Here is a 23429-nt window from a genome sequence, read left to right on the forward strand (position 1 = left end):
GCTTCAGTGTCTGCAATACCCTAGTGTCATTACAGTATTGCCATGAGACCATATGCCAGAAAGTGTCCCGCCGGGAGATCACTTCGCTCTTTAAGCTGCTTGTCGTGTACAAGAGCGCCATCATTGAACAAGTGACTTAAAGTGTGCTCTTCTGCTGCCTCACAGGTTTCCATCCCCACCCTACCTGGCATGCTCACAAAGGGTTCCAAGGAGCTTATTAGGATCTTGGGAATATCTGCGAGTGCGCGGCATAAGTCATACTCTCTAGAAGAAAAAGATCTAGAACAAATTGTTCACCCTGTGTGGAAGGTGCGCGATGCACCAGATTCCGGGCGGGAGAGTCATCCGGAAGACCCAGCTCCTCCATTAGACGACCCGCCAGCCAACGAGTGGGCTACTGTATCTGGGCCACAAGGTAATACAACTCAAAGTCAGGGACGCCCATTCCCTGGTCAATTGTGGTTTGCGGAGCTCCACACGTCTCATCTCCTTATTCCAGGTAAACTGCTTATGTCTGCAATCAACATCCGAAAGGTAGATTTAGGGATATGAACCAGAAGGTTATGGAAAAAAAATGAGTCTTGGCACTTTACCATTTTAGGTAATGCAACGTGACCTTGTACGGTCAGGAATTGGCCTCTGAAAGATTGCCATCAATGTCACCTTGTGTCTCATGATACATGTGTATCCCTAGGTAACGGAATGAACAAGCTTCCCAGCAGACTGGGCAGCCTTTGACTATTTAGAGCTGTTGTGGGCAGTCAGGGTGAAGGGGAAATAGGTTTTAGCCCAATTCACTGCCAAACCTGAATCTCTGAATTCACACAACACTGTCTGTATGCCGGTGATACCCTCCCATATGTCCCATTATGTACATTAAGACGTCCTCTGCGTTTAGCAAGGCGATGCAAGAAACCATGAAGCGGGATACCCGAATCTTGACCCTGTTGCCTTAGTCGCTGATCTAGGGGCTCCATAGTCAAGGCAAAAAGGAGAGGCGACAGAACGCATCCTTGTCTTGCCCTTCTACTCATTAAAAAGGAATGTCAAATTTATTTGCCAATTTTTACTCTGGTGGCAGCCCCGGTGTAAAGAAGGCTTATGAGGCCCAGTAATTGTCCTGTAATGTCAAATGCAGTCAGGGTTGAGAATAAATATTCCCAATTCACTGTGTCGAAAGCCTTTTCCAGATCCATTACCAAGCAGGCTGCATAAAGCCAGTAGACCCGGGATAGTTTCAACATGTGATGTAAATGACGGATATTAATGGTTATGGAGTGTTGAGGCACAAACCCATTCTGGTCTGGGTACACCAGATGTGGTAGACGCTCATATAAACAGCAGGCTATGATCTTGGTCAGCACCATAAAATCAGGTCCCAGCATGGATAGGGGGCGATATGAGGCAAGCTCCAACGGGTCCTTTCCTGGCTTTGGTAAAGAGATAAAAAGTGACTCTGTCATCATAGATGAGAGGCACCCATCTTCATGGACAATCTGAAACACCTCTGTAGGAAGTTGACTCTGTATATAATATCTCAAAGTGAGAGATAGTGTGCACAGAGTCCAAGGGTTCCCCATAGAGGCTGATGGTGACAAAATTAGATAATACTAATGCTCTATTTTGTGGTAGTGTGGTTGAGCAGTAGGCTTATCAGATGGTAGTGTTAAGCATTTGTTGTACACACAGGCAATAGATGAGGGACACACACTCAGAGACTTAACTCCAGACCAATGGGTTTCATATAGAAAAATATATTTTCCTAATTTAGTTTAGAACCACAAGATTCAAGATTTGAGGTAAGTACATAAAATGCAAGGTACTTCACACAGGTAAGGCCATAAGCTATTTTAAAAGTGGACACTTAGTGCAAAAATCAACAGTTCCTGGGGGAGATAAGTTTGGTTAGGTTTCTCAGGTAAGTAAAGCACTTACACAGTCAGTCTCCTGGGCATAGGCAGTCCACCGTTGGGGGTACAAGGCAACCCCATAGCCACAGCACCAGCAACACAGGGCTGGTCAGGCGCAGAGGCCCAAAACACATAGGCGCCTATGAAGAACAGGGGTGCTCTGGTCCTAGTCTGCTTACCGGTAAGTACCCGTGTCCTCGCGGAGCAGACCGGGGTGGGGGGGGCAGGTGACAGGTGGCTGTAGAGCACAAGCCCACAAAACACACCCTCTGCGGCACAGGGGTGGCTGGGTGCTGTAGGCAAAGTAGGTGGCGGGTTTACTATAGAAAGCAATGAAGGGTCCCAGGTGTCACTTAGGTGATGCAGACAGGGCAGCTTCTTGGGCCAGCCACCGATTGGGCTAGGATGAGGGCCGCCTGCTGGCCACTTCTGCACTGGTAGGTGGTTCCTCTCGGTCCTGGGGGTTGCAGGTGCAGTGCTTGGTCCAGGAGTTGGGTTCCTTTGTTACCAGGCAGTCACGGTCAAGGGGAGCCTCTGGATCCTTTCTGCAGGCGTCGCTTTGGGGTGCGGGGGGTTGACTCCGGGTGTCCACATCGTTGGAGTCGCCTGGGAGTTCTCTCTGCGGTGTTTGTTGTCCTGAACTCGAGCTGGGGATGTCTGGTGAAGAGTGTGAAGATTCACACTTGTGGCGGGAAGTGAGAGTCTTTTTAAAGTTGTTGCAGTTTCTGAACAGTGCCGCTGTTCTCAGGAGTTTCTTGGTCCTTTAGGTGCAGGGCAGTCCTCGGAGTCCTCCGAGGTCGATGGTTCCGCTAGATGCGTCGCTGTGCAGGTTCTTTGAGTCTAGAGACCGGCGGGTAGGGCTGGGGCCAAGTCAGTTGACTGTTCCGTCATCTCTGCGGGGCTTTCAGGTCAGCAGTCCTTCTTATTTCTTCAAGTTACAGGAATCTGATTTCCTGGATTCAGGGTCGCCCCTAAATACTACATTTAGGGGCGTGTTTAGGTCAGGGCGGCAGTAGCCTATTGCTACATTCCTTGAGGGTGGCTACACCCTCTCTGTGCCCCCTCCCTGAGGGGAGGGGGCACATCCCTATTCCTATTGGGGGAATCCTCCAAACTCAAGATGGAGGATTTCTAAAGGCCGGGGTCACCTCAGCTCAGGGCACCTTAGGGGCTGTCCTGACTGGTAGGTGACCCCCTCGTTTTTCTCATTATCTCCTCCAGACTTGCCACCAAAAGTGGGGGCTGTGTCCGGAGGGGCGGGCATCTCCACTGAGATGTCCTTGGGTGCTGTAACAACAGGAAGGAGCCATTGAGGCTCACCACCAGGTGTTACAGTTCCTGCAGGGGGAGGTGAGAAGCACCTCCACCCAGTGCAGGCTTTGTTCCTGGCCACAGAGTGACAAAGGCACTCGCCCCATGTGGCCAGAAACTTGTCTGGTTGTGTCAGGCTGGCTGAAACTGGTCAGCCTAGCACTAGGAGTTGGACTTGTATTTAGGGGGTATCTCTAAGAAGCCCTCTGGGTGTATTTTACAATAAATTACACACTGACATCAGTGTGCATTTATTGTGCTGAGAAGTTTGATATCAGACTTCCCAGATTTCAGTGTAGCCATTATGGGACTGTGGAGTTCGTAAGGACAAACTTCCAGACCATATACTCTTTATGGCTACCCTACACTTACAATGTCTAAGGGTTGGCTTGGACACTGTAGGCGATGGTGCTCATGCACATATGCCCTCACCTGTGGTATAGTGCACTCTGCCTTAGGGTCTGTAATGCCTGCTAGAGGGGTGACTTACCTATGCCACAGGCAGTGGGTTGGGGGCATGGCACTCTGAGGGGAGTGCCATGTCGACTTTGTCATTTTCTCTCCACCAGCACACACAAGCTGTGAGGCAGTGTGCATGTGCTGAGTGAGGGGTCCCCAGGGTGGCATAATACTTGCTACAGCCCTTAGAGACCTTCCCTGGCCACAGGGCCCTTGGTACCAGGGGTACCATTTACAAGGGACTTATCTGTGTGCCAGGGCTGTGCCAATTGTGGGAACGAAGTTACATTTTAGGGAAAGAACACTGGTGCTGGGGCCTGGTTAGCAGGGTCCCAGCACACTTCATAACTGGCATCAACAAAAGGCAAAAAGTTAGGGGGTAACCATGCTAAGGAAGGCATTTCCTTCCAACCTCATTTCTCTCCCAGTCATTTGGGAGCGAGTTGGGCCATGTATGTCTTGTAAATTTCTATAGGAAATCCGTTGAGAGCTGGGGTCTTACATGTTGCCGCCCGTGAATAGCTCCCTGCAGCTCCTGCAGGGTAAGAGCAGCATTCATATTGTTTCTTTCCAGGGGATCATTTGTAGGGAGAATCCCTGTTGCCACAGCCTGTAGCCTCCAGTTGGTTTACTTGAGGGGTGGTCATACAATGTGTGGAGAACGCGTCATGTATTCCCACTTGATGTACTCCGACCAGACCTTCTCGGTTTCTAGCCCTTGTGATTGGTGTAATTGGGGTGGTGCAATGCTGTAGTCATGTTACTAGCCATATTTATTCCCTTCGGAGTGCATCTTCGCCTGATAACGTGGGAAAATCTACGCAACACAACTGCTTGAAGAGTTGAGCATGAAGTTCTAAGGCTTCAGTAAGTGCCCGTATGTTCGCTCGGTCAGCACAGGCCATAACCTCCAAACCACTAGGGGACTCCTCGATCTGTGTCAGGTCCTTCTATTTCCCTGCCCAGTGTTGCCTTAAGATCTTGCAGCTAACACCTTTTACATATACACATTGAGCAGGCTATAAAACTGTGTTATCACTTCTGTTTCTACACTGCAAGATGCGTAAAGATCAAATGTGACCCCTCTGCTGCTTAGGGAAAATACCACACTTTTAAACTTGTAGCATGTTTGGGTTATAAGACCTGTAAGACATGTATTCTTTCTTTATGTTGTATGCGAATAATGTACTCTCATGAGAAAACCGTATTTCTGCACTTTACTAGATATCCAGGGAAAACATAATCAAATAGGAGGAAGCATCCTTCAATCTTGTGTGATGGGCAAGTTTCCTAATGCATCCCACTTACCCCAAGCCAGGGGATTCATCCAAAATTAGAAATTGAAACCTTGTTCGCTAGGTAATTGTTTGGGGTTTGCACTTGTGTGGATTATTTAAAAAGATAATCTTTCAGTGTGTGTTATCCTTCGGCATATTTAGTGTGCTTACTTGTGTAATTCAAACAAGTTGAGAGAACGGTAATTATTCTACTGTGCAAGTTATACATAAAATTACAGACGCCAGTTCAGTTTTTGCTTAAGTAATCTTAAATATTGTACATGAGTTTCAGAATGCATGTTTGTGTTATTACCACTGTATAAATGGTCAGTTAGCAAAGGTATGTTGTCTCAGTTATTTATACTAGTGTTGCCTGCCTGACATGTAAGGGTAATTGAGGGGAAATTAATAATTCATTGTTTTAGGTATTGTTGAGTAGAGAGAGAGCTTGAGAGAGATTTTTTTTATTATTATTATTATTTTTTTTTTTATTCAGGCAACACCGAGGGAGAGAGGGATTGTGGGCAGGCAAACCACACCAGTGGAGCGGGAGGTGGGCAGGCAACACTGCAGGAGAGGGAGGGAGGTGGGCAAGCAAGACTGCAGGAGAGGGCGGGAGCTGGGCAGACTACGCAGGAGAGGGCGCTAGCTGGGCAGGCAACAACGCGGGAGAGGGCAGGAGCTGGGCAGGCAACAAAGCGGGAGGAAGGCAAGCAGCAACGAGGAACTGGGTGCGTGGCGGGAAAACAGCAATGAGGGATGGGGCAGGAGAATGCAAGCAACAGGACGGAGCAAGATGGGAGGGGAAAAGCAACAACATGGAGTGGGGCTTAATGGGGGCAGGCAACAAAGCGAGCGAAAGCAGCAACATCTAGAGGGATGGAAGTTGGAAGGAGTCATGCAACAGCAAGCAACAACAGAGTTGAGGGATGGGCAGTGAAACTTGCAAAGTCCTTGGCAAAATAATTCAGATTTGAAAAGGAACCTCAAGTTCTGCAAGGCTGTGAACAGGTGACTATATTCTGTTTGGAGTTGTGGCCTGCTTTCGGCCCTTAGAAGGCCTGGTGTGAATACTGCACTTAATAATTGATGTTTGATATAACCTCAAAATAAGATTTTACTCTTTTTCACTTCATTTTTGGAAAGGTTGATTCAGTTATGTGATCTGTCTGATTTTTATTTATTTTATTTTAATTTTTTTATTGACGTTTGTTTGCTGCGTGTTTGACCCCTAAAATACCCAGGTGTCGGTAGCTTGCATGATATTTTTAGATATAGCTTAATAGACAACTTTCTGGTTGTAAAAGACCAAGTTGCGACTTACTAAGAATTTAGTCAACTTAAAACCCGTCCATTGCTTACTATTGGTTGGTTCTGTTGTTAGTGTCATTATCTTGCTTTTTATTCAGTGGATTGTCTGTGTCGTCTTTCTCTACCATGGGTCATACGGTCTTTACTTGCTAACTTTTAGGGAACTAATTTTGTTTTTCGCTTAGACATTCCATTAGAGTGCAAGTGTTGCAGCAATTTGCCTGATGTGCCTTTCTCCCATGCACTCTGTGCTGCACTTTCATCCATGTGCTTCTCTCTCCCTCCCTTAATTTATCAGTCATTGTAATTAATTTAACATTACAATTTGAATATTCATCAATAATATTCAGTAGCTGTCCCAGTTAAGTCATTAAAATGATTAGATTTCGCCTTCGAAGCACATATAAACATACATTTTTTTCAAAGTGAATATAGCAAGGCATTATAGTTAGCCTCACATTTTTAAAGTACAAAACCATAGAAATGTAACCTGTTATAGTTAGTTATTTCAAGTAACTATAAGTTGTTCCCTAAGGTAACTAACTCGTTCCTCTGCCATGTACAGTTTTCTCCTCAATAACTTTATTTCAAATATTACATTGATATTATCACTAATGGTATCAAAGATGTTCTGAGTGTTGCAATATGTGAAATAATTAGCAGTGCTCGGCGGGAGCACGAGTTGTTGTTGTTACCTTAAGTCACAAGTTACAGTGTAAAATGTGACCCTAACTATAACGTCCCTGTGTGTTTTTTTTTTTTTTTTTTAATTCTGTTTCCAAACTATAACGTCCCTGTAATCTTTGTGTTTTTTTTCCCCAGTGAATTACTATGTTTTTTTTTGTTTTTAAGTAATTTTAATTACTCTATGTTAATTTGCCCAACACCGTGTGCGGCGGGGTGTGGCCAGCAGCCAATCCCCTATAACCATCCAACCCCTCTCCATGCATGGCCTTCGGCTGTGCGTGGTAGGGATTGACCGCTGGGCCTGGCCCAGCGGCCAAGCCCTTGTAATTGCATAAACCTCTCGCCATGCATGGCCTGCTGCCTACCCCACAGCACTCATGAAGTGCTTCTTTGTTTGGCGGGGATGTGATCACATTCCTGTTCATCAAGAATGGATCTCCAAAATCGATGGGGGGTTTGGTGGAGGGATGAGTCATTTTAGTAAGCTGTTTATCTTCCTTGGAAAAGTGATAACGCCATATCTGGTCTCACCAGCAGATGACAAGAAAGAACCCACTCATCGCAGTCAGTACATGAGATATTGCACTCAGGAAAAGCAAGGATGCAAACCCTTCCTTTCAAAATTTACCAATAACTTTTCATGGTGGAAATGCAGAAAAACACACTTGCTTTACCTTGGCTATGCGTACTAAGTTAGGGTGATTAGTTCTTTACAGAAGTGGAGCTTCAACTTGGGCGTCTGCTTTGTTTATATCTGTAAATGGTTCCTGTTGAGGTTTACTTTCTGTGAAACGAGCATAGTGCCACAAGGAATCCTGCCATGCATATTTATCCAAGAAGAGGCCAGCATTTTCTACATAATGTCTAGCCAACTGGAGTACTTTCTACTGACTAATTAGTAAGTGATATCTCGTTGGGTAAATGTATAGTGCGTCTCCTACACTACAGCTGTGTAAAGGATGCCGAGATAATGTCTACAGTTTCCTTGTGTGTCTACAACATTGTCAATGTGACTGTTCCTCAAGCGTCTCCATCAGATAACTAATCAAGGTGAAAATACTTGGATGATTTGTAATTTACAGATGTAAGTGCTTCTTTCTGTGGTGATAATGGAAGGGACCACTGGTGAAGCCTCAAGGCCCACACAGTCCCTGTGAGGAGCTGTGATTGGAGTTGGGTCTGCGGGGGCCACTCTGTTTATTTTTAAAATGTGTCCCCTTGTTTATTTATGTGGTGCAAATGCCCCCAGGACCTGGCCCACTTGGGGGCAAAATGAATGAAAGTGAGGATGACTGCGTTTTTTTTTTTTTTGTGTAATTTTTGGCAAAATCCACGAATCCACCTGCGATTTTTGCAGAAAATGTAAAAAAAAAAAACAACATACTTTTTAGTCCTGGTGGGGTCCCAGAGGGAACCGGGACCCAGGCAAGGGTTTAGAGTATTCCTAACCTGCCCCCTTTTTGTTTTGTTTTTTGGGTGTTCATGCAGAGCTGGAATGCAACTTTTCCCAATCATAATATTCTGGTTACGATATTCAGTATAACAAAAATTCATCAAGCCGCTGCTTATACAGTCTGTGTTTTGGATATGCATATATTTATTTAATACTGTATTCAATTCATTTCCTGGTCTCGTACTATCATACATCATTTTACACTACCTCAGTGAATAATTTTTACATCCAATCACGATGTGCAAACTCAGAGCTCCATGTCAAACTAAAACGCAACCTTGCGTATACACAATATCCTTGTTGCGATATTTACCATTGCAAGCATTCATAAAGCCTCCACTTACATATTCTAAAGGTTGTGCTTGCAATAATACAACACTATTAAATTCATTACCATGTTTCTTTAAAACATCCTACTCTCCGTCATTATACACTACTACAGAGAATAATCTCTACGACCTTTTGCTTGATACAGCCCACGTAGGCAAACAATCACTCTCCTTAGAACACATGATAAAAATCCAAGAATAAAACCGTAATCCCCAAACATACTCTCTGAAGTTATATATCATGTTATTTCTAATATCTTTATTTTATTCAGCCTCAGTGGGCAATATACTTTTCTGTGCTGTACGCATATACAACTGAAAACTGAAAAATCTGCAAAAAAAGGAAGAAGTGTGTGTATGTATATATATATTTTGTGTGTGTCTGTGTGTGTGTTTGTATATATCTCCACAAAAGCACTTTTGCACACTAACACTTCGGTTTTATTTTTTTGTGATGTATCTAATTGTTGCCCACTTCATTTTGTAGGCATGCATATGCTTGTGCACAATTACAGAATGACTCCACCAACAGCTGCCGCAGCATTATGTTTTTTTTTTTTTTTTTTTTTTTTTAAACTATATCAAACAGCACCGAGAAAACGATGGCTTTTTACCATTGCTATCCAGCATTGCCAAAAAGCATTAGCAAAGTCAGTAGGTCCCAAAAGTGAGACCTGTTGGCTCTGGCATTGCTCTTTTTTATGCTGGTTACATGCTGAACTTCTATTCTTTCAAATCAGATCAAACTTGCCTTATTTTCCTATATTTTAACTCCTAAGAAATTATTAATTTGATATGAATTGTAGTCATCTGTTTTCTCTATTGTATAATAAACCATTGTTTTAGCCTATGTGGCCTCCCTGTTTATATCATGTTCCCTTAGAGCTTTGTTGTTGGTTAGAAGTTGGTAAATGGGGAGCGCTGGTCTTGTTTGGAAAGTTGTAACATTAGTTTGTTAGGTTATAGGTTGTACATTTTAAATAATGTCATCTACCCTAAACACACACACTGCATAAATAGTGACATGATTGCACCTAAAAAAATGCTGTAAATGCAGACCCATTTTAGTTTGATACTTAATTGGATTCATGTAATGAAATCCTGAGTCTTGGTCTACCTATTTAAGATACTTAGTAATGTTTAATATACATCCAGTGGGTTCAATGACACAAAAAAAAGTTTTTGACAGAACAGGATGAAGCAGTAAGTATTTATGAATTTGTATTTAATAGTCTGGTTTTTACTCTTTCTAAAATGCAGATCATTTGATTCTGCTTTTAAGGCTTCAGACAAGAAGTTCCACATTTTCCTTCTATGCACCCTGCAAACTCTGCTCACCATCTGTCTAATCTAACCTGCAGACTTTGCTTGATGGTTAATACATAGTTTGAATGAAAGTTAGGCTTAGAAGTATAATATATAACAAATAGATTAGTTGCCGATGATTTGGAAACAAAAATCAAATTATGTTGGCTAAGCCCCATCTGTCATTTGGATATGCTGTAACCTGTGTTAAAGTCCAGACATGCACAAACACATACAGTGCTAACATTTTGTGTGAAAAACTGGAACAGGGAAGTGTTCTGCATGAAGAGCACAGATCAAACAAACCACCAATTCAAAACAGCTGCAGTGTTGGCTTGACAAGGGATAATTAGCCTCACTTTTTTTTTTCTTTTTTTTTTTTGCAGATTCCTCCCTGCCATAGCTGGTGGTTAAGGACATGTTCAAATGCAGCTTTGTTAGAGACATCATACCAGTTGTTTAGGGCATTTTGAGTAATCTAGATTTCTAATTTGGTGTTTGGCTTCAGACAATTGATCTTACGCTGCTTTTCACTGTGGTTGATATTTAATCCGTTTCACTATAATTTTGCATTTCCCACTTCAGCTGGAGGAACACCGAACCTCACAAAAGCAGATGAAGATCATGCAGAAAAAGCAGTCTCAGCTAATCCAAGAGAAGGATCACCTCCGAAGTGAGCATAGCAAGGCCATCCTGGCCCGCAGCAAATTAGAGAGTTTGTGCCGTGAACTGCAGAGACACAATCGAATGCTCAAGGTGAGAGAGTGTTTGTGTGTGGGGGGGGGGGCAGGGAGAGTTGTGGGAGGATGATGAAGGTAAAGTTCACCTTTGTCTTTGTTGAAGACCTCATCCAGACTTTTTCCATCATCCACTGAGTGCTGGGACAGCCACTTCTATGCTCCAAAAGGTACTTCTGCCTACCTCTTTTCTCCTGTCCTGATTCTCCTGTAACCATTCCTATATGTGTTCAGTGCATCTTGGCTGGGATATGCACTTTTATTTCCTTTAGGTATGGGCGGACACTTTTCTTTCTTGATGTGTCCTTGAGAACTGGCTTTCTACTCCTCAGGTATGTTCTTGTGTTGAGGGTGACTAGATCTAGTGAGGCATGATTGGATCAAGAAATATGCCTCGTGTCTTTCTGAAGAGGATGAGGGCAATCAGGAGCACTGTAATATGAATGAGTTTTCAATGACAAGCTCAAAAATTGCGAATGCAAAACCTCCATAGTCCTTGATCCTTGGTGTAGGAAGCTGGCTCTTGTATATACTATCTCAAAGTGAGAGATAGTGTGCACAGAGTCCAGGGGTTCCCCAAGAGGCTTGACAGAGGCAAAAAGTGATAATTCTAATGCTCTATTTGTGGTAGTGTGGTCGAGTAGTTAGGCTTATCAGAGGGTAGTGTTAAGCATTTGTTGTACACACACAGGCAATAAATGGGAACACACACTCAGGGGGGTCCTCAGGATTCCCTCTGCAGGCGTCGTCGTGGGGATGCAGAGAGGTTGGCTCAGGGTGGACACGTTGTTGGAGTCGCCTGGAGGGTCCTCTCTGCGGTGTCGGTTTCTCTGGACCAGGGCCAGGGGCATCAGGTGCAGAGTGGTGGGGATCCGCGCTTCTGGAGTGAGGTGAGAGTCCCTTTGAAGATGGTTTCTTCTTGTTGCTTTAGACAGGGCCACTGTCCGCTGGAGTTTCTTGGTCCTTTGTAGTTGCAGGGCAGTCCTCTGAGTCGGCAGAGGTCGCTGGGCCCGCAGGATGTGCCGCTGGTTCAGGTTCTTTAAATCCGGAGACAGGCCGGTAGGGCTGGGGCCAAAGCAGTTGTCTTCCTTCTTCTCGGCTGGGTTTTCAGGTCAGCAGTCCTTCTTTGTAGGTCGTCTGGAATCTGATTTCCTGGGTTCAGGGTCACCCCTAATTACTAAATTTAGGGGTGTGTTTAGGGCTGGAGGGCAGTGACCAATGGCTACTGTCCTTGAGGGTGGCTACACCCTCCCTGTGCCTCTTCCCCTTTGGGGAGGGGGCACATCCCTAATCCTATTGGCCTAAATTCTCCAAAGCAAGATGGAGTATTTTCTATGGAGGGGGTCACATCAGATCTGGTCACCTTAGGGGTGGACCTGGCTGAGCGGGTGGTGACTCCTTGTTTTTCTCATTATCGCCGCAGGCTTGCTGCCAAAAGTGGGGGCTGTGTCTGGGGGGAGGTGGGGTACGAGGGGGGGGGGGGGTGCATCTCCACTAGCTGGAGTGCCCTGGGCCGTTGCAACACCAGGCTTGAGCCTTTAAGGCTCACTGCCAGGTGTTAGTTCCTGCAGGGGGAGGTGTGAAGCACCTCCACCCTGGACAGGCTTTGTTCCTGGCCACAGAGTGCACAAAGGCACTCACCCCATGTGGCCAGAAACTAGTCTGGAAGTGGTTAGGCTGGCAGAGACTGGTCAGCCTAGCAGTTGGGCTGGCATGCAGGGGCTATCTCTAAGATGCCCTCTGAGTGCATTTCTCAATAAATCTCACACTGGCACCAGTGTGGATTTATTGTGCTGAGAAGTTTGATACCAAACTTCCCAGTATTCAGTGTAGCCATTATGGAACTTTGGAGTTTCTGTTTGAGAAACTCCCAGGCCATATACTCTTTGTGGCTACCCTGCACTTACAATGTCTAAGAATTGGCTTAGACACTGTACGGGCATGGTGCTCATGCAACTATGCCCTCACCTATGGTATAGTGCACCCTGCCTTCGGGCTGTAAGGGCTGCTAGAGGGGTGACTTACCTATGCCACAGGCAGTGGGTTGTGGACATGGCATCCTGAGGGGGATACCATGTTGACTTTGCCTTTTTCTACCCACCAGCACAACAAGCTGCGAGGCAGTGTGCATGTGCTGAGTGAGGGGTCCCAAGGGTGGCATAATACATGCTGCAGCCCTTGGAGACCTTCCCTGGCCACATGGCCTTTAGTACCAGGGGTCAGTTTTACAAGGGACTTATCTGTGTGCCAGGGATGTGCCAAATTTGGAGACCAGGGTACAGTTTTAGGGAAAGAACACTGGTGCTGGGGCCTGGTTAGCAGGGTCCCAGCACATTTTCAATAAAAGCTGGCATCAACAAAAGGCAAACAGTTAGGGGGAAACCATGCCAACAGTGGCATTTTCCTACACTTGGGGTGTTATACTTTACATTTGCGTATAGCGGTCCAGAAAATCAGGGTATTTTCCCCTAGGTCAGTCCAAGTCAGCCAATGACTTTGTAAACACTATCTAGGTTTAATATTGTGTGTTCCCTTTGGGTGGGTTGAAAGGAAGTGTGATTTCTCAACTTCTGTTCCCCTTGCTCAGAGTGCGACTTTATTTTTTGTTTTTTTGTTTTTAAATCAAAGCTTTTCCTGTCATTTTGAAGTACATGCAGCCGTCCATGGTGATCTTTTAAGAGTTGTTGATTGAATGTAAATCATTTAGTGTGCTGATGTCCAAATGAGAGCCAGTGGTGAGCATCTGCTCCACCAGTCAGGGGCTTGAAGTCTGCATGGAAATTTATTGTTTTTACTCTTCGCTGTCAGTGTGCATGCTTACATTGTAATAAGATGTTATAGATTCCTCCCGGTCCTTAGTCTCCATACCTTTTAGGTAGAATAATAGGATGAACAATTTTGTCTCATTTTGTACACTTTATTCTCTGTGATTCAGGATGAGGGGGTGCAAAGGGCCCGGGAGGAAGAGGAAAAACGCAAAGAGGTGACATCTCACTTCCAGGTCACTCTAAACGACATCCAAGTGCAGATGGAACAACACAACGAGCGCAACTCCAAACTACGGCAGGAGAATGTGGAGCTGGCTGAACGCCTGAAAAAACTGATTGAGCAGTATGAGCTTCGAGAGGAGGTAAGAAAGTGAGTGCTTTCTCGAAGGGTAGAGGGAAGAGACTCTAAAGGCAAACAGAGGTCTGCAGGTGTGGTTATTAGGATAAAATGACCAGTAGTAGAGTTTCAAAAGGAAGGGCAGGGGAGCATGTGCTTATGGCAGTGGAAATGAAGTGACTACATAGGAGGTTCTGGAAACCTATTGAGCCACGAGGTCTTCAAAATGTTGTTACAGGGAAAACAGGAAGCACAATAAAAAATGCTGTGGCTGTGGTGAGGAGGGAGTGGATCTCAGGAGAGTGACTTAAGAAGACTCAATGACAAAGGTTATTGGGCATTGTGGGTTCAGAGAGATGTGAGGTCCTTGCCTAGAGTGGAAACTCCTACAGGATAAAAAGGAGATTAGAGAGAAGAATCTGAAAGACTGGAATGGATTAGGGGAGGCTGCGAAATGAAGATTTTTTTTATTTTTATTTTTTTTGTTTACATGAAACAAACGACTTACACATTAGTACAATAGATAACAGTAGTTTCTGTTCTCCGCATGAAGTGGGTCCTCTGCCAGCATTTGAGGGTCATTGTCACCCTTACATCCTCCCCACCCTCTCTTTACAACAGCTTCAGGGATCACGATCTTTGGCAGGTTTAAGAGTCTCCTTGCTCCTCCTTGTTTATAAATCCTTCCGTATATCCAGGGTAATGCACAGTGATAGCTACCTCTCCCATATAAACCCATAGTAAGCTTTCCATTGTATCAGATTTTTGTCAAACGTCTGTGGGCACCACTTCCCAACATAGGTCACTCTTCCCACTTTCATGTATACGTTCATAGAGGTAATCCGTAGCTGTTTATTTCTTTACACTAGCATACAAGGCTCCCTTCAACCTAGGGCTATCCTCCATCAACCATCGACTGAGCATCTGTGTACTAGGAAGACAACGACACTCTGTCTCGCCGAACCTTGCACATACAGTGGAGGCCGCTCCTTCTCCTACACAGAAGCCAAGTCCTGGAACAGACTGCCCCTCCACCTCCGAACAACTCCGTCTCTGGCGAATTTCAGAAAAAGACTCCAGACATGGCTTTTTGATTGAGACACAGCAGCCAGATACTCTTAGGGGTGATAGTGCTCTGATTTACAAATGCAATGATTGATTGATTGATTGATTTGGGGCCTGGTGCCTTCACCCACAGCTTGGGAATATTCCTTTTGGCTACCATAAAACACAGATGACAAAATAGCAGTTGAGTCTGCATAAGACAGCCTCAACTTGGTATACCTAGAATAAGGTATTTAGATGTGAGAGCAAGATGTGCTTCTAATATTGCTTTTAGCTCCCTGGTAATAGTGGTCTGGTACCTTCCAATAACAGAGCATTGCCAGAGAACGTGTAGGAAAATGCATTCAACTGTATTACGTGTAAGACCAGTGATTCTGGGGCCCTACCCATCCAAGAGAGCCTAGTACTATTATAATAAATTCTAAGCAGGATTTTTAATTGGATTAATTTCAGTCTGAACTTGATTGCTACATCTCTAGGGTGTATTGGTGCAGCCTCCTAATCTAAATAATGTCTTTTTCTCAAGTTTGTCAAAGTTTTTTTAAGTGTATCTGGCTTGTTTCTAAATATGGTGCAGCATATTTGTGAAACTACCTTACTCCAGTATTGGAACTTTCATAGATTCACATGCTTGAATCATTCCCCGTCGTCGTGATGGGAGTCCCCAGTACCTTAGAAAAGACAAAGTCCCCAAAGACATAACAGCAATAATTTACTGCTCTGCTTTTAAGTAATTTTATCCAAGTCCTTATGTAAAAAAGGACCAAACTGCAGCATTAACCAGTCAGACGACCCCACCCTCTAGAACCCTCCTGAGAGAAGCTCCAGCAACTCAGATTTTCTACCACACCTCGTGCTAGGGAGTCCCCACTGAGCTCTGCTATTTTTTTTCTTCCTGCTGATGTAGATTTTACCACTACGTCTGGGATTATTCTCTATTATAGAGTGTTTCTTGTTCACACTCCGAATATCTGGAGCCAACATTATCAGCATAATGTCTAACAGAGAGAGGAAAAGTCTCTTCAGAGCCTGCAGTACATGTGGAAAGAAAAGGCTACACTGAGGATCCACACAGAGACTGTATATATTGCCTCGATGCTGAACGTTCTGCTGCTGAATGCAAGGTATGTCGTACCTTTTCCTCAAAAACTCTAAGGGATAGAGAGGGAAGCCTGCTCATATGGAAGAACCCTGTCTCTGATTCGGACAGTGAGGAATCTTCCTGGTCTTCTAAAAAGTCCCAAAAGAGACAACGATCGCCTCACTCCTAAAAGTGTTCAGGGCAACCCTGAAAAGCTTTTAAAAAGACCTCACGGGGGTCTGGTGAAGGCTGCAGTCTATCGACATCACCTCACGAGAGAAAATCTTCATCAAAGTCTAAACACTGACCTTCAACTTCAAAGGAGGTGTCTAAACCTTCTTCAAAGATTTCCACACCTCCACCGAAAATTATCACTGCCTTTAAAAAGCCTTCTTTAGCCCCGGATCACAGACCATCGTCGACGACCCTACCATCGACAAAGTCATCGTCCGTGTCGACGACAATAGCATATACGGTGGCTGTATCAGTGACTACAACGTCTACGGTTACCAGCCTATTGACTATTGCTTCCTGCTCGTCTACATCGACGGTAACTAAGTCCAGACCGTCGACAATGAAGTTAAGTATGTCATTGATGCCGCCATCGATGATTCCGGTGACGACGTCATAGTTGACAATACCTTCGACGGAAACCAGAGGCGGACCTCTGTCGTTGATGAGGAGAAAAATTCAGGCCTTGACTGGAAAAGGGGGATGAAGCGCCGCATGCCACATCTCCAAGTAAGTTCACACCTTTACTTCCGGCCCATCTACTGGAGGTTGATTCGGATGATGATGGGACATTGGGTGCAGCTCATAGTCCTTCCCAGCTCCATGTTAAGAGTCAAGATGATGAAGAGGAATATTATTCCTCAGAGAGACTAACAAGGTGTGCCAGGGGATATGGTCTGTATCCCAAGTTACCTTATCTCTGATCTCCAGCTTATGTTGTCAGGCTACAAAAAAAGGTTTCCTTCAGCCCCACGGTCAGAGGAAATCCCAACGGAACCCTCACTGTCGATACCTTTTATTCCAGTACCACAACCTATGTTGTCCCCTAGATCGGTGAGGAGTACCCCACAGAGAACCTTTATGCAAGTTACAGACTCCTCGGATGAGGAGAGAGAGGAAGGGGAGCTCCAAGACAGGATCTGATTGGGGCAGCTATATATTACCAACCCCATCATCTCAATTGCCTACTCCTGTGGACTCGGGAGACATTGGGGGTTTCCATAATCTGTTCGGAAGAGCAGCTAAGACATTTGCGCTGCCCATGCCATCTAAGCAAATGGACTGCTTCCTATACGATTTTAAGGAGCCCTTTCAAAAGAATATACGCTCCATACCCAAAGTAAGTTATATCTGGGAGGAAGGTCTGAAAGTAATGAAAAACCCAGCTACTGTGACGGTGGTCTTACCAAGGTTAGACAAAAAGTATAATTCTTCAGATGACGCTCCAACTTGTCTCATTGATCACCTGAAGCCAGACTTTGTCATAACCCAGTCAGCGCAGAGGCGCTCAAAGAATCCATCAACACCAATTTCAGCACCCCAGACAAGGAAGGTAGAAGGCTTGACAACATTGGGAAGCGGTTTTCCTCTACGTCAAGACTTAGTGAGAGGAGCGAACTCTTTGGCAATTAAGGGCAGATACGGCAGGCAATTAAGGGCGGATATTGCTCCATATCTGGACCGCCTTCTGGAGGATTTAAATGTGGAAGTAAAGAAGATCCTATTGGAGGGGGAGCTCACCTCAGCTGAGGTTATTGATTGCACAATGGATATTGCTACCACTGCTTTTAGCCAGCTAGCAGGTGGGGCGGTGCGCCGATGGCAAGGCTGGCTTAAGGCAACTTCCTTTCGACCAGATGTACAAAATAAAGTATTGGATCTCCTGTTTGATGGGGAGGCTCTTTTTAGGGAAACATGTGGATGACGCTTTGCAAGCGATAGACAGATCATTGGGTACCCTACAGTTCAAGAAGTTGCCCTTTTGAGCCTTCAGAGGTCGAGGAATCCCATCATATAGATGGAGTTTTCAAAACTTTTGTTATCCCTCCTATACGACTCAGCAGTTTCAACCACAATATTCACAGACCACCACCGCAGGTGTCCTGTGCCAGACCTCTTCCTAGGGGTAGAGCGTGTCAGAGCAAAGACTCAGTTCGACGCCAGTGACAGCTTTCAGGCTCCGGCTACATCCCCACCACCAATTCACAGAATAGGGGGAAGAGTATCCCACTTTTTTCCAAAAATGGCAAGAAATAATGTTGGACCAGTGGTTATTAAAGAGAGTTCAATTTGGCCACACTTTGGAGTTCATCGAAATCCCACCATCACACCCTCCACATACTTTCATTCAAATGCATGTAAAGCAACTCTGGCAGGAGGTTGTGGCCATGCTAAGGAAGGGAGCTATAGAGAGAGTCCCTTCTTCAGAGAGGGCAGAGGTTTTTACTCCCATTTCTTTCTAGTACGCAAGAACTGCGAGGGGCGATGTCCCATTCTCAACCTCTGGGACTTAAACAAATTAGTCAAACCTTTCACATGGTCACGTTGCAGAACATTCTCCTCCGCATGAATCACGGAGACTTTGTGACAACCCTGGATCTACAGGATGCATACTTTAATATCCCGATTTCACCTGCCAAAAGAAAATTTCTTCATTTCACAGTACCAGCAGACAATTCCAGTTCAGAGTTCTTCTATTTGGCCTGAAATCTGCCCCCAGAATCTTCAGAGTGTCTGGCTCCGGTAGCAGCTTTGCTGAGAAGGAAAAAACATCAGATTTTTCCATATTTGGACGATTGGCTAATAAAAGTGTGGTCGTATCGAGTGGCTCACGACTCAACAAGGGCTTGCATAGAATTATTCGATGAACTGGGTCTCACCCTGAATTGGAACAAATCACAAGATCTTGCCAACAAGAGTAACAACCTTTTTAGGGGCAACAATTGACCCAATCAGGGACAAGCCCTTCCCTACATTGGAGAGACAAACCAAGCTTATATCTCTAACAAACAGAGTTAAAAGAAAAGTCTCTTTCAGTACGCAGTTACAAATCACTACTGGGAATGATGTCATCTTGCATTCAACTAATTCCATTTTGTCGCCTGAGAATGTGCTCCCTACAAGAGGAATTGGATCTCCAATGGATTAAAAAAAAGAGGGCTCATTCAATGACTCCATCACAGTGACTCCTTGCATGATCGAGGCACTCCACTGGTCGTCAGAACAATTGAACATCGCAGTAGGTCTTTCCTTTCTGCCCCATCGACCCCTGTTGGTCATTTCCATGGATGCCTCTCTGGAGGGATGGGCGGACATACCTTCAAGATCTGCAGGTCAGCAGAAGGTGGAACAGCTCCTTTTGAAAATATCACATCAATTCCCTAGAGTTGAGAGCGGTTTTTCTGGCTCTGCAGGCTCTCCTCCACAGAATAAAACAATATGAGGTTCTCATAAGAACGGACAATACAACAAAAATGCATTGCCTGAACAAGCAGAGAGGAACTAAGTCTCTTCTCCTATCTCTAGAATCTCAAAATATTTGGAATTGGGCTATTCATAATGGGGTCCGTTTACGAGCCGAACACCTGCCAGGCCGACAGAACGAGACAGCAGACTAACATCCTCCTGTCACGAATGGGAGCTGAACCAAGAGGTGCTCGACCAGGTCTTCAAGAAATGGGGAAAGCCCAACCTAGATCTCTTTGCAACAAGGCAGAACACCAAATGCCGCTTTTATGCAAGCTGGGATCACCATCCGGGCTTATAGGGGTATTCTTTTTCGATGGCCTGGTACGGAATATTTGCCTACACTTTTCCACCCATTCCCCTGATTTAAGGAGTGCTCACAAAAATCGAGAGAGAACGTTGCAGACTAATCCTGATAGCTCCGTGTTGGTCTCGCCAACATTGGTTTTCGGAACTGGTCCTGTTCTCAGAGAAAAGACCACATTCCACTGAAAGTCTCACCACAGCTCCTGACAAGGAACGAGGGTCAAGTCTTGCATCCGGACTCCAAATCACTAAAGTTATCAGCTTGGCTCCTGAACACAATGAGTTTGCCCATTTAAACATTCAGTAGGAGAATGCTTTTCAAAGGTCTGAGCGGATAGCAGAAACAAATCATACTCTCTAAAATGGAAAAGGTTTTGTTTATGGTGTCAGAAAGAACAGATTAATCCACTATTGTTGCCTCCAGAGGAGATATTGCCCTATCTCCTCCATCTGGCATCAACGGGATTAGCTCATGCATCTATCGGAGTGCACTAAGCAGCCATATCTTGTTTCAGACGTCACCCGACATCTCCGTCTTTATGGTTCTCCAGGTTGATAAAACAGTTTCTACAAGGACTTCTTTAGAGTATTTTTCTGCTAGTAAGACCTCCTCCACACTCCTGGCAACTCAACAGGGTTCTATCTCCGCTTATGAGACATCCATTTGAACCCATTCACAAAGCGGAATTCAAGTACTTATTGTGAAAAGTAGCTCTTCTGGTGGCCCTTACTTCTACTAGACGCATCAGCGAAATCCAGGCTCTAACCATTCAAGAGCCTTTCCTTCAATTTAAGCATTATAGTGATACTTCGCACAAACCCAAAATTTGTTCCAAAAGTTCCATCAGACTTTCACATTAACGAGACTTCGATCTTGAAGTCTTTCTTCCTAAATCCGTCATCTCCTGCAGAAAGGGCTCTTCATCCGTTAGACATCAAAAGGAATATTACGTTTTTTATTTGGAGAAAACCAAACATTTTCGCAAGTCAAAACAGTTATTTGTCGCTTATAGCGCCCGGCGAAAGGGCCGAGCCCTTTCGAAACAAGGAATAGCAAGATGAATAGTAGCTGCTATAAAGTGTGTTTTTTTTTTTTTTTTTTTTTTTTTTTTTTTGGGGGGTCACCAAGCAGCTGGTAAGCTTTTACAATCCTCAGTAAGGGCACATTCTACGAGATCTGTCTCAACATCGATGGCACTGTTCGCAGCTGTGCCCCTATAAGACCTTTGCAGAGCAGCCACCTGGAAAAGTACACACAGGTTTACAAGACACTACCTACTGTCTGAATGCCATACCTCAAGGAGATGTAGCGGTAGGTAGGTTAAAATAGCTATCTGTCAGTAATTCTAACGATTTATTGTGAATTCAATGTGCTGTAAATAATGCTTTATAGTCTGATTCAAACGTGAATCTATGAAAGATTCCAATACTGGAGAACTATAGTTACAGGTAAGTAACTTATTTCTTTATCCTTACTATCTTCCTCAAGTAATGAGATTTTCTCTGGTTGCTGAAATCCATAACATCTTCCCTCAGCCTGATCCAGCCGCTAAGGGCTCTACGCATAATGTGAAGTGAATGGGAGAAAGCGGGCATTTCCACCTAGTTTCCCTTCCCACTGGGAATGACATCAACACACTCCCCCTGCCCCCCCCCCCCCCCAATATACCTTCAAGGTGGCTGTTTGGTGCCCTGTACAGTAGCAATGGCCTTTTACAAAAGTGTGGACCAAAACTAAATGCTTTCAGCAGTTTTTAGTAGATACACCCAGTCTATGGAGTCAAACACTTTTTCTCAGACTAGTGACAGTGTAGTCAGTGGCTCCCGTGTTTGCCTCATCTGTGCTAGTCAGTTATGCAGTCTTTTGACGTTTAATCTAGTTGCCCTCCCTGGCATACACCCCCTTTGGTCTCTGAGCACCAGGATGCCAATTACCCTGCAAGGTGGATTGCCAAGATTTTGGCCAGGAAACTTTTGTTTGTTGAAGTGAGATGGGTCTATAAGCAGTACAGATACTTCTGGGTTTGCCTGGTTTAAGTATGACTACTGTTCTTGCTTGTCAAAGGTTATTTTTGGGGGGTATGTGGGAAGTGAGGGGGTTGGTCCCATCTTCCCCAGCATCCTGGGACATACTTAACATATGTGTCCCTAAGACAGGAGACCGTTTCTCATATTTTCACTGAAAAACCCTGGTGTCCTAGTGTTTTGCCATTAGGCCTACACTTAAGGGCTTCCGTAAGCTCCCCCTGAGAGACACCCCCCTCCAGTGTTGCTCTATCCTTCCTAGACAGCTGTAAGAACTCCAGTAGTATACCTCTAGTCATATATAGCAATTGGTAGTAGCATGCAAATTATCACACTGTGGCTCAGTCAGTGTGAACTACACCTTGGCCCTCACAATTGGAGTTTTCCTGCCCACTTGGAAGCTTTCTCTCTTTTCCCCAACGAAGCCAACAGCCAGCCTGATTTATCACCTACTTCATATACTCCTTTTTTTTTTTTTTCTGTGTCCCAGATAATACTGAGTTTGATGGGATGTGTGGCTGTAGATACACATGCTTTGCAAAAGTCCGCCATCTAGTGTTGGGCTCGAGTGTTCCAAGTTGTTTTTCTTCAAGGATTCTTTTCAAGTCACAAGATCAAGTGACTTCTCCTTTCGGTGATAGTGCACATGGGCATCGACTCCCTTGTTAGATTGTTTTCTCTTCGCCGTCTGGTTCGGAGGTGTTACTTCTTGCTCTGGTGGATCTCGGTTAGGTATCTTTCGAACTTTTATTTTCCATCTTTCTATCAACGTTGGTATAGTTTTCAATTGCGTATTTCACACTTTTATGATTTGAGCCGATCTTTATCGTCTGGGTCGACCTAATGCCCTTAGGGGTGTCTACGCCCTTCTTGGGCCTACTTCGACAACTGTGGCCGGATAGGCTGATGGAATGTACTCCGTTTAGATTCTGCCCTAGATGTCACTCTTAAGTTTTTGTGTATGGATGAACACTTAGTGTGTAATTTGTCTCTCTCCCCGTAACACAAAGTGGAGACCTGCGACACCTGTAGGTCTTCATCTTTTCAATCCAAAAAGACCCTTCGGGATGAAGAGTGTGTTGATTAGAAATGGCGTCGAAGAAAACAGACTATACCCCCACCATCTTCAAGGATCACTCACAGGAACAAGTCGGACACCAGGCAGCCCTTTTGATTAAAAATTCCGATTTGTACCAAGATTCAAACGAGAGTCAATCCATTCCAGCAGTGCAGTACTTGAGTACACCAGCACCATCTCACCAAGTAAAGACATTCAGAAAGACTTCCAAATTGGTTATTGGCCCTCCACTGCCCTTGGGCCATGGTAGGATCCGAAAAATACATTTGAATGCCCCACCCTCCGGTTCGGCACTGTAATTTACAAAGACCAAAATGCCTTCAGCACCGATCAAAGAGACAATCACATCCCTATCTGTTTCGGCATTGAATCGAACAGTCGAATCGACCACTTCGGTGCCGAAGAAACAGACATTGCCATCTACTTCGGAGCCAACACTTTCAGCTTGAAAAAAGCAATCCGGGCAGAAGATTTTGAAACCGAAAAGTATGGTAGGCAAAGACTCTATTGTTT

The 23429-nt window shown here is 44.8% G+C and overlaps 1 protein-coding gene across 8 annotated transcripts in view; it reads left to right on the top strand.

Annotated features, from left to right (window-relative positions):
* TXLNA (taxilin alpha) overlaps positions 1–23429 on the top strand; it is a 165011-nt gene that overhangs the window by 23745 nt on the left and 117837 nt on the right. For all 8 annotated transcript variants that reach the window (XM_069223339.1, XM_069223341.1, XM_069223335.1 and 5 more), the window contains 2 exons: positions 10628–10798; positions 13715–13909. In XM_069223339.1, the coding sequence (XP_069079440.1) occupies positions 10628–10798; positions 13715–13909 (366 nt within the window). The remainder of the gene's footprint in view (positions 1–10627; positions 10799–13714; positions 13910–23429) is intronic.

The sequence above is a fragment of the Pleurodeles waltl genome, chromosome 3_1 (assembly GCF_031143425.1).
Source record: "Pleurodeles waltl isolate 20211129_DDA chromosome 3_1, aPleWal1.hap1.20221129, whole genome shotgun sequence".
NCBI lineage: Eukaryota > Metazoa > Chordata > Amphibia > Caudata > Salamandridae > Pleurodeles > Pleurodeles waltl.